The 14,726-nt window shown below is 60.6% G+C and overlaps 1 protein-coding gene and 1 long non-coding RNA gene across 26 annotated transcripts in view; one reads left to right on the plus strand and one right to left on the minus strand.

The window, feature by feature from the left end:
- The window catches only part of LOC115288560, a 9,010-nt gene extending 6,331 nt beyond the window's left edge, over window positions 1-2,679 (minus strand). The window contains exon 1 of one of the 4 annotated variants that reach the window (XR_003907095.1): window positions 2,489-2,679. This is a non-coding gene — a long non-coding RNA (uncharacterized LOC115288560). Of the gene's footprint in view, window positions 1-976; window positions 1,008-2,488 lie in introns of those variants that run through there. The other 3 variants (XR_003907097.1, XR_003907098.1, XR_003907096.1) reach the window with 3 other exon arrangements.
- LOC115288558 overlaps window positions 1-14,373 on the plus strand; it is a 21,899-nt gene extending 7,526 nt beyond the window's left edge. For 2 of the 22 annotated variants that reach the window (XR_003907076.1, XR_003907085.1), the window contains 4 exons: window positions 6,112-6,210; window positions 6,308-6,374; window positions 10,656-13,699; window positions 14,123-14,373. Coding sequence is in view for 2 of the 22 variants with exons in the window: in XM_029935969.1 (XP_029791829.1) it covers window positions 6,112-6,210; window positions 6,308-6,374; window positions 11,929-12,093; window positions 13,515-13,699; window positions 14,123-14,170 (564 nt within the window). In the remaining 20 variants the exon portion in view is untranslated. The other 20 variants (XR_003907077.1, XR_003907093.1, XR_003907079.1 and 17 more) reach the window with 20 other exon arrangements.
- The last annotated feature ends 353 nt before the right edge of the window (window positions 14,374-14,726 follow it).

Here is a 14,726-nt window from a genome sequence, read left to right on the forward strand (position 1 = left end):
GGCTCTCCGTGGCGGGAACGCGCCGGGAGGACGGCGCGGGAGAGCACGATGTGCGCCCTGGGCTCCACGTAAGTGGCCGGGCCGGCTCGGGGCAGCAGGTGGGCGAGCGCCAGCGTCCAGCGTGCCTGCGCGTCCGCCCCGAGGGGCCGGCGAGCCCCACACCCTCCTCCGGGCTGCCTGCCGGGACCTCCGTGACAGTTCCCGTCCTCGATCGGAATCCCTGCCAAACCCAGGGCACCTCCCGCCTCGGGCCCCAGGCCATTTTCACAGCCTTGGGGTTTTGTAAACCTTCTTGTACAAAGCCATTTCGCAGGGGGTCCAGTGGGGCCTTGGGGCTCCGCTCACGTGCACTGCCGGCCCCATCTCGTGGGTGCTCTGCCGGAACCCCTCCCGGGCGGGGTCTCTGCCCTTTCCTCCTCTCCCCGAGGCGCGCTGGGGAGGCTCTGGGGCGCCCACCCCGCCCCAGCCTGCCTGCCTCCCCGCTGCCGGGATTTCCGGTTCTCTGCCGGGACGCTGCCTGGGTCTCCCCCACGATTCGCTGCTCGCCCCCCATTTCAGCGGGCGGGGGAAGGGCGAGCCCTTGGTGAGCGGGGGTCCCCGCGGCTCCCAGCAGAGCCTTGGGCTGTGGGGCGCGCCCTGCAGCCTCCGAAGGAGGGCGGCGGGGACCCCGAGGGCTGGCGGCGGCCTCCGCCGCGGTCCCTGCGGTCTCCCCGGGTGGCGCGAAAGCCCGCGAGCCCCTCTTCCTGCGGAACGAGCCGCGAACTCCCGCCTCCGGCTCGGACGGGCAGCGGGCACCCGGACGTGCGAAGCCTCGGGGCCCGGGGGCGACCCCTGGGCCTCCACGCCGCCGGGCGCCGCGTCCTTCCCGCGCCCTTTCCGTTGTCTGTGGTGTGTGTGTCCTGTATTCGGGGTCCCTTTCCGTCTCGGGCTCCGTGTCTCTCTCCGCCCCCACCTCCACCCCTCTGCCCTCTCCTACCTCCACCGGCGGGCGCCGGGCGGCGGCGGCGGCAGCGGCGGCGGCTGGGAGGCTGCGTGGAAGAGGCGGCGGCAGCAGCCAGGAGGCGGGGTTGGTTGTTATCTTTGGTTATCTAGCTGTATGAGTGGTGTGGAGTCTTCATAAAGCTAGATAACCGAAAGTAAAAATAACCCCATGCACTGCGCAGACGGCCCCGGGAAAGCTGGCCGCATGGGCGGGCGGGGGAGGCCTAAACGAGGGGCTGGGGGCGCGCGGACCCCGGGGCCGCGCGGGCGAGAGGAGGAACCGGCGGCCGGGGCCTCAGGACCGCACCCCAACCCTGGGCCGCGCGGAGGCACCGCCCCATCTCATGTTCGCCAGGTGCTCCAGGGTAAAGGCAAGAAAGGGGCGGGTGGCCACTGGGGCTGGGGCCTCCCCCTGCAGGCCGCGGCGTGGGTCCCCGCGGGGCAGGCCCTCCCAGGGAGGGATCTGTGGAAATCTGGTTGCAGCGTTATTTGGGACAGTGCCTCGGGCTCAGGGCCCAGGCCTCTCCTGTGGGCGCTGGCTATCCACAGCTCCGGCTGGGGTGGGAGGCTTTGGGGGGGTCCGCCCCCGCCTCCTCTCCAGGAGAAGAGGAGAGAGCAGGGTCTTTGCTTATATGGGTTCCTCGAAGCCACATGGGTCTACACAGCTGGGCTGGGAGCTGAGAACGGGAGGCGGTGGAGACAAGGGGAGGTGGACCCGGAGGCGCAGCCCCCTTGTTCCCCATGTTCTTTTCTCTTTCCGACCCAGGACCTGAGTCTGGTGTCTTGAAAAGCTTCGCATGCCAGCGTTGTCTTCGCTGACCAAATAAGTGGGTTGCACTGGGGTCTTTCAGGACACCCCACTTCCCACCCCATCCTGACCTCTTAGAAATCATCTCCGGGAGCAAATAGCTTCAAGGAGCTCAAACACAAAGGAATTTGTAGCTTAGTATTTATGCTGCCCAGAGAAAGCAAAGAATTAGAGAGATTAATCAGGGCCTTTCCTAAAAGAATCCATTTATCCGGCCTGACCTAAATATTTTAAGCAGAAGTGTTTTGGTGCAGCTGCGAGGAGAGTCCAGAGCGACGCGGTTAGGGGAGAAGGGAACAGAATGAACTGGAAGCGGCCTCGCCGCAGGTGTCCCCTGTCCCGTCGCCCCCCTCCCCACCTGGCCTCCCAGGACGCGGGACACCCGGACAAAAGGACCCTGTACTGACTCCAGTTCCCCGTGGAAATTTACAGTTTCCTCCAGGAACTGATAGCTAGACGATTGTGATTCAATTATATGTTAGGCGGGAGAAATGTTGGGGAATCCAAACCAAAACCGGCTTCCGGGAGCGTGGGGCACGGGCTTCCTTCCTTCCCGAGGTTTGGAGGAAGGAGAGATTATCACCTCTGGTTTTTTCAGCTGTTTGGAATTTGGTGTGTGGGGGGCAGGCGGTGGAAACAGGATTAGGGAGAAAGAGCAGGTTCAGACCCGAACGGAGAATCCCTACCACCACGCCATACCTGGTAACAGCCTCTGTCTATGAGCCTCTCTTTGATCCTCAGACACCATAACGTAGCTGTCGCTAACCCCATTTTACAGATGAGGAACCAGAGACCCCAGTCCATTGCTAATGTCTCCGTAGTCGAGCCCCAGGGGAAGAACTAGAAGGTAAGGTGGGGAAGAGTCAGAAGAGAGGGAGGGGGTAAGGGACAGCCCAGCCCGGGAGAGATGAGAAGAGAAAGAAGAGAGCCTCAGGCCAGGTTGTGACCGAGGAGGAGGAGCAACGTTGAGAAAGAGGTGTTTTTTTTTTTTAACTCTTTATGCAGCTGGTTGGAAACGCGTGTTTGGGATCTGCTGAGACTCATTCACATAAGACTTCGATTTCTTTTCTAACCACAGTGGGTTTATATTATCTTTGGGCCCCATTAGCACAAGGAGGACAGAGGCCTGAGGAGGCTGGTGGGCGGAGGGCTTACACCCTACAGAACAAGTGCCTCCTCCAGGGAGGGGACGTGGGGGTGAGCGTGTGGTGCCTCATGTGGACATGGGGCGGTGTGCGTGGGTGTGTGGGCAGGGCTGCGGGACAGTGGTCGGCGGCTGTGCTGGGGGCCGTGTCTGCTCATGAGGGTGGGACCCCGTGACATGCTGTGAGGCTGGGTGTGTGTGATCCCCGTGGGCAGGAGGCTTGGCTGTCAGGCCCGGGATGCCCGGCCGCACAGAGGTTTGAGTCCACGCAAGGAGCAGAGAGTCTGGGATCTGGGAGGCTTTGCCAAATGGGGACGTCTCCGTGACACCACTGAGTCCTGCTCGCCTCCCCCAACCTTTACAGCAGACAGCACCTCCTCCCGCTGAACCCCTGGGAGCACTGATGGAGCCAGGTGCAGGGGGCTGGCTTGAAGGGGACTCACAAGAGCCTCACCGGTTCCCAGTTAGCAAATCTCCTACTGGGACACACTTCTCTCTGTGTCCACGAGTGTTTAGTTATATTCTTCAGATCTTGCAACATCCACCCTTTCCTACTGGAAACCAAGTTCTAGGCAGTTTCCTTTACCCATTTCCGTCTCCTCCTTATTCCAATGCCATCCTATTGAATTTGAGTTGCGGGGTGGAAAGTCAGTCTTCTCCCAAATATCTGACTCGGGTTTCACGTCATCACTCACACCCTCACTTGGGTCTCTCCAGTCATAAGCATCATCGCCATCAGCAAGCCTGGGGAGGGACAGGAAAGAGCGTGTGTGACTGGAGCGGGGCCTGTGTCTCCGCATCACTCACCAGCTGTGACATCTCTGAGCCTCAGTGGGATGCTCCTGTAGTGGGGAGAAGGAGGTGTGCGCTCAGGATTGTTACATGGAGCAAATAAGGGACTCTACGTAAAAGATCTTGTGACGCGGTACGATGCGCTTGCGAGGAATTCTCGGGGCACAGAAGGGTTCAAGGCCACAGTTCGGAACAAGGATTTGAAAGCATCTGGCTGATCTCCGAGTCCAAACGGGGCAGCTAGCTATGTTCTCACCTGAGGATTTCACATCATTTAAACTTGACGAAGTTCCTGGTTTTCCAGCTTTGGAGTTGAGGAGGGGCCCCTGGGGACCTGGGGAGCAGAGGCTGAAGCGTAGGGGGAGGAGGAACGGCCTCGACAAGCCTTTTAAGAGGCTGGAGTCCACCAGGGCAGAGGGTCTTTGTGTTTTCTGTTCCTCACGGACCTTACCGCCTACTGGCCGAGTTCTTGCAGTTGGTAAACCGAGTTCTGGAGGTAGAGAAATGTGGCGTAGGGAAATGATGCCTCCAAGTATATTCCACTAAGTTTCCAGAAGGACTGAAAACACAGTTTATTAAATTTAAAGACCAGTTAGGTAATGCGTAGGACTAACCAACTAAAGAGGGATCTTCCTACCTGCGTACAGTCTGCTCTTCAGCACGGAGCAACTTTAAGAAGTGTGTTTTCTTTCCTCCTGCCTCCCAGCCCCCTCCCTTCCCCCAGCTGCTAAGTCAGTTCCCAAGGCTAGTAACCCCCCCTGAGAAGCCCAGGCCCGCCCGGGGCCTGCCGGGTCTGGAAGTCCTTCTTGAAGGTTGCAATTCCCAAGGTTTGGGAATTGGAATATTCTGGTATTTATTTCTTCACCACCTTCCCACCCCAGTGCTCTGGGGACAGACTGACCTTCCCACCTCCCTTCCTTTGCTAGCGAGGCCTCAGAGACCACTAGGGGTTACGGCGCTGGCTCAGCCAGAGGCAGGGTGCCAGCTTCCCTACAGGAAAAATGAATTCAGGTTCATGCTTTAAAATCATTGGAGGGAAAGAGTAGACATAAACCATGAAAAACATTCTTGGAGCCTTGAGGAAAACAAGAAGCAGGGTTATGGAAGGTCAAGGTGTGCAGGTGCATATTCAGATGGGAGAGAAAGGGGAGCCCTTCGTTGCCACCCAGGCTCTCCCAAGGCTCAGAGGGACACCCCCTCCTCCCGCCCTAATCCCCCCATTAAGGCTGCTCTGAGTTTGTTATGACAGCGGCTGAAGGCAGCTGAATTGCTGTTTGCTGTGTCTGCTAATTGGACTGAAGGGTTGGAATCTGGACACTGAAAGAGACCATTGTTGCTGTTTACCTTCTACAGCTGCCTCCCTGGGGACCTTCTGGGTGAAGGGGAGCAGCACGCCCTCAGGGGCCCTGCGCCCATGCCCTGTCTCTGCACAAGGGACTGGGATGGGGAGACGGCTCATCTCATTGGATGATTTGAGCTTCTGCAACACGAAAGAGAGAAGCCCAACACCTGAGTGGGTCTCCAGTCCAGATCGGGCCCAGGGCCCCCAGGAGTTCCCAGGAGATGCTTTCCTTCCCTATTTATTCCTTTCCTCTTCAGGGGCCCTGGCCTTGCCTCTTCCTGGAGCTCATCAGGCTGAACCCCTGTACTTTTTCTCATGTGCTTTCTTCCAGGCCAGTGGTTCTCACTTGGTTATGCACTGAAACCATCTGGGGAGCATTTAAAAGAAATACTGATGTTGGGGTCCAGCCCTGGGCCAGTGAAATCAGAGTATCTGGGAACGAGGCCTAGACATCGGTATCATTGAAAAGTTCTCTCAGTGTTTAGAATGCACAGCTCGGGTTAAGAACCACTGATGTAGGCTTAGCTCTCTGCCCCCGGGGCGGGGGAGGGGGCAGCAGACAGACGTACACACACGTGCACACACACACAGGCACACACAGGCTCTTTCCTAGCTTCCCCACCTTTCCTCTCGAGCTCTCGATGGTTCTAATACTATTGAGCAGATTGTGTGTCTTTGCTTGTGCATCTCTCTCATCCTTATTTCTAAACTCCTTGTAGGAACCTTAGAATGTAGGATGGAATTTAGAGCTCTGCCCCCTGTGAACTACCGCGACCTGAGCTCTTCCCCAAGAGCAGGAACTATGGTTGTATCTCCCTGTGGATTTCCAAATAGGATCCAGATGGAGACTGCGTTAATCTATGACTCCTAAGTCATTAGGGATGAAGGGGTGTGAGGTTCAGAGTTGCAGTGCCTCTTGGGCTCCTCCCTCCCAAAGTAGCATTGGCAATTGGGATGTCTCCCCAGAGGAGAAACATTCCTCAAGGGGCATCTGCCCCCTTGCTTACTGTTTCCCAATGTTTCTGCTTCTTCTCTTCCCTTTAGCTTCTCACCTGGGGCGGGTGGGTGCTTGTCACCCTCCCGCCCGCTTTCCTGCTCTCCTGGGCCAGAGCCGTGTCCAGCACCACGGACAGCTCCCGGGCGGTGAGTAGATCCATGGCTCTCAGCCCCCCTTTGGAAGGGTTAGGAGGGGGTCTTCTCTCTGTCTCTAGATTTTGTAATCTGTGGGGACTGTTTGCAGGCAGCCGTGGAGTCTCAGGAAGAGGAAATGTCCGAGGGCAGTTGGCATTCCATCTTCAGGAAACTGGGTTTGTCCTCTTTGGGGAGTCTGAACCGAACGGTGTGGGGCTGGGGTTCTGCTGCAGCTGCGGGAAGGTTGAGAGTTAGATTTCGGGAAGGATGTGCCCTAAGCTCATGTACCATCAGGCAGAGCTAGAAGGAGCCTTTGCCTTCTATCCCTCGTTTTACAGAGTGGATAGAGTTATGCCCAAGGACCCCACCTGGGTGCTGGAAATGCCAAGAGGCAACCCCGGAGGTCCAGCCGGGCCCTGCCAGCTGTGTCTGACATGTCCCGCAGGAGCTCCCTGCCTGACGCGGGTGGAGCAGGCCTAACACTGGCAGGACGGCTCACAGGTTGTCCTCGCACGGAAAGGGACAGAACGCGTGTCTGGGCATGTGAGGTGTCCACACAGCCAGGAAGAGGTGGGAGCAACTGTGCGCTGGGTCAGGGGTTTGCAGGGAGGCCTTGGAAAGAAGCACAGGGAAGGCACACCTAGCAGTAGCTGGCAAGCCCACGGGAGAAAGGGGGCGGCCATCTGCCAGGGCACAGAGGCCAGGGGATGGCCACAAGGAGTCTCCAGAGGCCAGCAAGAGTCACGCAAACTGGACCGGGGCCTGGGAAAGGCCCTTCTGTGTGCCCAGGCCTGCTCCTCCAACACCGGGAGCTCAGAAACAAAGGGGCCATTCTCTCTAGGATGTGATGCCGCCATCTCCGGCTGGCAGTGCCAGGTGGTGGGGGCATCAGGGGGTGTCAATCTATTATCCCCCCCCAATTCTTAGGTCCTCTGGGGCTGGATGTTGGGGAGGTGGGTGTTCCATGCTATGTTGCTATGGCAACCACCCCAACCCCCACCTTCCAAAGCACAAAGAGAGACAGCTTTCACCCCCACCCCCAGGAAGAACCTGGGTCTGGTTGGGAATCTTCCCTTGGGAATCCTCGTTTCTGAATCACAAGCCTTGGCATGCATGAGCGTCAACCTCTTTTCAGCACTGGAGCCACACAGGCAGGGAGGCTGGCGCACCAGAGCCTCTGGGAAGGTTGTGCGAGGGAGTAGGAGTCCCTTGTACTTAACCCTCTCTACCCTCGAGCTCTCCTGTCCTCACCTACAGCCCAGGTTATCCTCCGCCTTCTCAGTTGAAGCAATGGGGTCTTGACCTTCAGCTCTTTCCCAGAAGCGAGGGACACCGTGCTACCCCCGCCGACCTCCAGGCTGTGGGAACCGGAGAAGAGGAGGGGGTCATTCCTGCCACCCTCCATCTGCACCCTCCGCCATTACTCATTAGGCATTCTGCCCCCTCCTTCCGCTCGTTAAGCCTGATTTGCATATATTTGCATAATACAGCTCATTTGCATTCCAGGAGGCTCTTGGTAGAAGCCAGGAAAAAAGGGGAGGGGGTTGGAGAAGAGAGAAAAGGGGAGAGATTTTGTTTTCATCAAAGTGTGTGGGGGGAGGCGGCAGGAAGGGGACAGAAATAACAACTCACACTACTTTCTTTCTTCCCTCCTGCCGTCCCTCCCTGAGCTGGACTCGGATGCCAGAGAGAGATGCCAAGGGGCCGGCTCTTCTGTCCCTTTTTGTCTTGCTTCCTCCGGCCTTGGCTCCCCAGCCTGGCCCCCCACCTTGTTGGACTCGGGCTTCAGAAAGAGAGAGGCAGGGGTAGGAGGCAACGCTGTGGGAACGGAAGCGAGGAGAGCGCGGCCGCCATGTTAGGCAGCTGGCGCCCCTGAGATGGCGGCCCCTGACAGGTGGATGGTCATGGTGGGGCCTGAGCCCCAGGAACCCAGGAAGGAGCATGGATGAGCCTTCCTGCTGGCGGACCTGGGGAGAGAGGAGGGAAGGCGGGAGGGACGAGGCACAGCACCCCCAGAGGAGAGCCTGGCGTGGGAGCAGGGCTGGGGAGGCCTCCCGACCCGGAGCACCCGGCAGTCAGAGGACTTGACGGAGGAGCTGACGGACTGTAGGTGACGCACAAAGATGGGGAGGTGGTCAGAACTGGGAGTTTCAGCAGGAGGAGGGGGCGGGGCCGTCTGCCAGTTTGAGGGCCTCGCTGGGGCCTCGGGGCTGCTGTGCTGGAGGCGAAGCTCCTGGTCTCCCTGCTCAGCCTGGCAGCCCCGCCTGTCATCATGAGAAGCTGTGCCCCGAAGACCACCCACAGCCCCGCCTCGGACCCACACCCACCCCTGCCTCTGCCCAGGTGACCTCTACAGAATGTGCCCTGGAGGCCCTGGTCCTGCCTTCTCCTGTGGCCTCTGGCTCTCCTGGTACACCCTTGCTCATGCGTCCTGGGTTCTGCTCTCTCAGGCCTCCAGGTCTTCACTTGTGAGTGCTCCCCAGGGTTCCGCGGTCCCGCTGCGTGCATCACATCAGCCATCGTGGGTTCTAGACTTCTAGAAGCCTGCCCGCTTCCCTAGTCCTGGCCTCTCTGAACCCCAGATTTGTCCCCTCCCTGCTCTGGGTGCTCCTGCTCTTAGCTCCCGGGGGCAGAGGCCAGAGGGGTGCCCCTGCTTGGGTGCTGCCCTGGCCCGAGCAGCACGGCGGCTGGGAGCACTCCGGTGCTTTTGGCTTTCCTGGTGGCCCAGAAGCTGGCATCCCTCCAAAATTGCCCAGACGTGGCACAGGTCCTGGCACTCACTGGCTCAGCCTTCTGCCCCCTCCACCTGTGGTGTCACCAAACTGCTGGGCCCTCAGGTCACACTGGGTCACACCAGGAGCAGACCCTCCCCCTCCGCATCACTCACATGAGGACCATCACTTCTTCTGGGGCTGGGCCTCTCACACCCACACCTTCCTTCCCCTTAGCCCCTGCTTCCATAGCCCATTCCACCAGCAGGCATGTGCTGAGTCCCGCCGGGTGAGGGCGACGCTGGGGTACGGGGCTGCTGCGAGGAGCCAGCACTCTGGCGGGGAAGACAGGGATCACAGGACACTGGGAAGACTTGTCCTGAAGGCCTGAGCCAGGCTCTGGGGAGCTTGGGGCCGGGCAGGTAGGGAAGGCCTCCGGGAGGGGCAAGGGACAAGTGGTAAAGTTGACAGGTGAGCAGGGGGTTGTCAAGTCCAAGGTCTGAGAAAGTGAGCGGTGGAGAGGGGCCAGCTGATGGGAAGGGAAGGAGGAAGGTTTAGGGCTAGGGGCGGGGCTGTTGTCACAGGGACTCTGCCGGGAGGAGGTGGGCACAGAGGCTGATGTTGGTTACTGAGAGCTTCATGTGCCCCAGCAGGGAGGCTGGATTTGATGGGGTGCTTAGCTGACAGCCTCAGAGATGCAGGGCACAGGGTGGGGGGGGCGGGGCAGGGTGGCAAGCAGCCGGCTCCTCCCAGGAGGGACAAGGACACAGCGTCCCAGCTGCCTGCTCAGCCCAGTGCCCACTCAGACGCTTCTCCGGCTCCTGCTTAGTTCTGCAAATGAGGGACCGGCCTAGAGGCCCGAGAGCCCCCCAGGAGGGCCTCTGCCCCTCCCCCAGACTCACCCCGCTGTCCACAGGTGTGCCCGCTTGCACAGGGGTGGGCCTGTGGAAGCTCTCCCGGAGCAGCATGGGCGACCCTCGGGCAGCTGGGGGCTGAAGGGCAGAGCCGGGGCTCAGCCCTGGAAAGTCCCTGGGAGAGGGGATGCGCACGATCAGTCTGGGGGATCCTTCCTGGAGGAGGTGGTGCGAGGCTGGAGAGGCGTCTGAGGGGCTCCTGCCGGCCCCGCCCCTCCCCCAGGCCCAGCCTCTGCACAAAGGCTTCTCTGTGCAGAGGGAGTGGCCTGGTCAGGTGAGGGGGTTTAGCTCCTAGGGCCCCGCTAGGGGCGGGTGGAGGGGGGAGTTGGAGGAGGGGAGGGCTGAGGGGTAGCCTCAGGCTTTTAACAGATCTGGGGGAAAGGGGGAAGCTGAGACCTGGCCGGGGCCTCGCCTTCCCGGGACAGGCTCCTCTCCACGGTCCGGTCAGGCCCCACAGGCTGCCCGCCTCTTCCGTGCTGTAACTGCCCACCCGGCCCGGCCCCTCTGGCCTCCCTTCCCGCCCTTGCATGCTGCTCCCCAGCTCCTGCACAGTGCTCCCCACTCGGGGATGGTGGGGAGAAGCCAGGGCCAGAAAAGAGGCCGAGACGGCCTTAGACTCCATGCCTTGTCTCAGCCTCCCCGGGGGAGGTTTCTCTCCGTGCCTGACCTGAGAGCCGCAGGCTGTTCACCAGCCGTGTGGACCGGCCTCCCCCTGCCCCCAGCGCCTTGTCGCGCGCACTGTTCCTTGTAATCGATGCTTGGGGTTGGGCGCCGGGAGCAGAATGACAGCGGGCCGGGGCAGCCCGCACGCTGCTCACAGGCTTGGTGGCAGGGCTCCGTCCACAGGATGGACGACATGAAGGCGGTTTTGGCTGTTAACCCTGAAATGGACAGGCTGGTCGGGACACAAGCCCTGGCTCCCCGCCCACTTGCTAGGTGACCTCAGGCAAGTCACTCACTGTCTTTGCCTCCTAACTTCCTTCCACGGTCACCCTGAGGGATCAGTTGGGTGGGTGTGAATGAGGGTAAGGCTATGTGCAGGTGGCCAGTGCTGATTCCAGAGGGACACGGAGTCAGAGGCGCCATTGGGGTGGGGGCAGTTGGGAGGGCTTCCACGGCTTAGCAATGAGGGCACGGATCCCCGGGAGGCGGGTGCCGGGAAGGGCTCCTGCGGTCCGTGACGAAGGCCTGTCTGAGAAGCGGGGCTGGAGCTCTTGTGGCCCTGAGCCGGCAAGCGTCCGGGTGCACGTGCTTCTCAGGAAGAGCCTCCCGAAGGGCCGAGCAGAGCTGTCCAGCAGCCCTGGGAGGGTGGGTGAGGTGCCCCCGCAGCACCCCCGCCCGGCTTGCTCCCCTCAGCCCTCGTCTCCGCATTCTCCAGGGGCAGCGCCGCCGGATGCTGTGGCCTCCAGTGAGTGAGCTCAAAGTGGTTCCCGGAGCCCCGGCGCGCCCAGGACTCTCTCTCGGGCCGATCTCAGGCCATCAGCGTTGTCAGGAGTGGGCTACAGACAGACTGACTGAGGTCCCTCGGCCTGCGGCCTGGAGACTTTGAGCAACAGGGGCTATTGTCTTGAAGCAGTCATTCCTTGTCAAATAAGCAAGAGCTCGGAGGAAGGATGGTCTGGGCATCGCCCCCTACTGATGGCAGGGGAGCCTCTAGGTCTGCAGGGAAGGGCCAGGCCGAGGCTGGCATATGGAGGGAGAGCCCTGGGCACTGGGGCATGAGCCTTACCCGGCCAGGGCTGCCTTCTGCCGGGTTTGTCCATCTGGCACCAGCTGGCTTCCCAGTGCTGCCCCCACAGCCAACCGGGCTCCTCCTGCTGCTGTTGCCATAGCAATTGGCTGCCATCTTGTGCTCAGGGTGCTGGCTGCCTCCTATCTGATCTTCCCATGGGACTCCTGGGGGATGGGACACAGGTCTCCGGAGATGTACCCCTTCCAGCCAGCCGTCCAATAAAAAAGCCACGACGGAGGCCAGCTATGTGTCCGGCTCTGTGCTGAATGCGCCTCGTGTGTTAATCTGGCCGAGAGCGCACTCATGCCAACAGTTTGAAAGGTCCGCACCCAGTTTCTCATTTCTATGACAGACCTTTCCTCTCTCCAACCAGGAAACACCATCATCTTGCTTATTCTGCCTTGGAGGCCCGCTCTGCTGAAGCACCAGTTCTCTGGCCCTGGGCTTGATGTGGCTAACGGGGACCGACTGCCACCTGCTTTAGGCACCGTATTGGGTTCTCGGACTCCAAGAAGCTGGCCTAGGGAAACACACATGGGTAGCTTCGTGGGGTCCTAGTGGCCCTTAAAGACCTGGGGACACAAGTCTGCAATCTCTAGTTTAGAGGGGCATCTGGCTGACCCAGTCGGTAGAGCATGTGACTCTTGATCTCAGGGTCATGAGTTCAAGCCCCACATCAGTGTGGAGTCTATGTCCAATAAAATAATAATAGTAATAAATAAATAAATAAAATCTTGTTTAGAAAAGGGGAGTCAGTGTCACAAAATGCTTTGAAATTCCTCTTCCTTGCCCCCATCCCCACCCAAAGAGAAAAGAGCCAGAGGCCATTGGAAAGGGACGGTCTCTCAGGCCCTTGGCAGAGAGGAGTCCCCTCCGAGGGCAGGCTCCGTGCTCCGGCCACTGGAGAGGCTCCGACAGGGTCCCTGAGAGATCCTGAGGCGGTGAGAATTCCCTCCCTCCGGAGCTCCAGCAGAAGGCAGGGAATGGTCACCTTGACCTAGCGGGGCACCTCCAAGGGGCACGGAGCAGGGGCCAGCTTTGCTGAGGGTACCTCCAAGGAGGGGCAGGTGGAGAGAGAAAGGAGGCCATTCTCCACGGAGGCAGGGTAGGCTGGCAGGGAGGGGCTGGGGATAATTTATGATATCATTGCTTCCCAGCCCCCCTTCCCAGCCCCCTGCTCCTGTACTGTTGCTAGGAGATGCTGGCTACCGAGTCTGGGCTCGGAGGGCGGAGCAGGCAGACACTGCCCCATCTGGACTCCTCCTCCCCCACTGCAGGGGGGGCCTGCTCTGAGCTTCACCCCCCCACCCCCGTCCCTGCCCAGGTCCCCACACACACCTTCTCTCCTGCCGTCCCCCAAATCCAGCCCGCCTGGGGCTGCGGGGTTCCCAGATGGCCTGAGGATCTGGGACAAGGAATGGGACACTGAGCAGGGGAGGGGAAGGCAGGGGGCACTCAGCCGGGGAGCTGAGGAGTGGCCGGCACACCTCAGGGCCTCTGGGAGCCAGCCCTGGTCAGGATGATGGCGGGGGGGGGGGTGGTCAGAGGTCTTGAGGAGACCAAGTCTTTCCCTTTGGGGAGCCACCAGTACGATGGGTAAAGCAGACCCCCATCCACACCCCTCCAAGCTACTGCGAAGTCCAGGTTGGAGGCCCGTAAACGTGTTTAGGGGCGGGGCGGCGAGGATGGAGGTAGGGCCGGCAGGGAGGTGAGGCTGCACCCTCTGGTCTGAGCGGAGGCGGAGGTGGGCAGCGGAGGGGCTCAGATCCCCTCCTCTTCCGGAGAGTCTCTCCAGATTTTAAAGCCCTTGGAGAAGTCAGATGGGGTGACTCGTAGGGACTCCGGGCGCTGCTGGCTCCTGTGGCTCCTGCCGGGGCAGGGAGGAGGGGACACTGTGGCCATGGTGGTGCTCCTAACGCAGATCCCCGTGCGGCCCCCACTCGCACTCTTCGCTTCCAGGTGCCGAGGCTCCTAGGCCCCCCCATCCCGGGAAGAAGGGAGCTGACCTCGATCCCACACCCACCAGCTCATGCGAGCCTTTTCTTAGCCACAATCTGCTGACAGACCTGGAGTCATCTGTCCCCGACTTTCAAAGCTGCGTGTCCCCACGAAGGAGGCGTGAGTCACCTGGAGTCACGGGGCTGGTAAGTTAGGCTTCAGATGGGGACCTGTGGGGTCCCCTGCAGAGACGGCCTTCCTCCCTGTGGCTCCGGCAGTGAGGGAGGGGCGGGGCCTCGGGTGGGAAGCTGGAGGCTGCTGAGGCCGTCCTTGGGGGTGAGGCCGGGGCTGGGGTGAGGCCACCGTGGCTGCAGAAACCACCCAGACTTTCCCGGGCTGGTCCCTGGCCAAGGGAAGCGTGGTCCCCTCCTGGTGACGAGGCCCCTGGGCCCTTACTCTCCCTGCTGGGGGTCTGCATCCTGAGGCCCATGGTGGCCCTGCGCCGAGCTCCTTTCTGGGGGAGGGGGAGCCCCCGCTGGATGCTCTCCCTGGGATTCTGTCCTCTGCCTCCTGCAAAGGTCTCTGTCCAAAGAGAACCTCTTTCATCCTTGACACTTTTTTCTTTGCAGACCAAAAAGAAGGACCTGTTTCACCCAGCTGGCATGGGTTCCCTCTGAGAAGCCCTCCTGAATTGACTCAAAGAGGAGGCCAAACTCTAGCAGGTTGACTGGGCAAGCCTGTTGCCCCTGGAGCCACCTGGGCCAGCCGTGGCCCCGGCTTCCACCCCGGACCCGTCCCAGTCCCGGTGCCGCCGGGCTGGGGCTCCTCTGACACGGCGGTCCATTCTCATATCTAATAAAGACGCCTGAATGCTGAACCAGTCCTGGCAGTGGTGATGTGCCTGGGCAGGGCTGGGAGGGGAGCGCTCCCCAGCAAGGAGCCCTGCTGCAGCAGAAGGGGCGGCGGTGGGGGTGAGGCCCTCCTCAGCTCCTTCCCCGAATCCGTCCCAAGGGTCCTGGCGGTGGCAGCCGGGCTCTGGTCAGTCCCGTCCCAGCGTGATGGCCCGATGCTGCCAACAGCTCCCATAATCATAGTTTGAAACCTGGGATTTTTTTAAGTTTATTTATTTATTTTGGGGGAGAAGGACAGAGACAGAGGGGGAGAGAGAGAATCCCAAGCAGGCTCCATGCTGCCAGCACAGTCCTGTGTGGGGCTCAGACTCACAGACCGTGA

Source organism: Suricata suricatta, chromosome 3 (assembly GCF_006229205.1).
Source record: "Suricata suricatta isolate VVHF042 chromosome 3, meerkat_22Aug2017_6uvM2_HiC, whole genome shotgun sequence".
Taxonomy (NCBI): Eukaryota; Metazoa; Chordata; class Mammalia; order Carnivora; family Herpestidae; genus Suricata; species Suricata suricatta.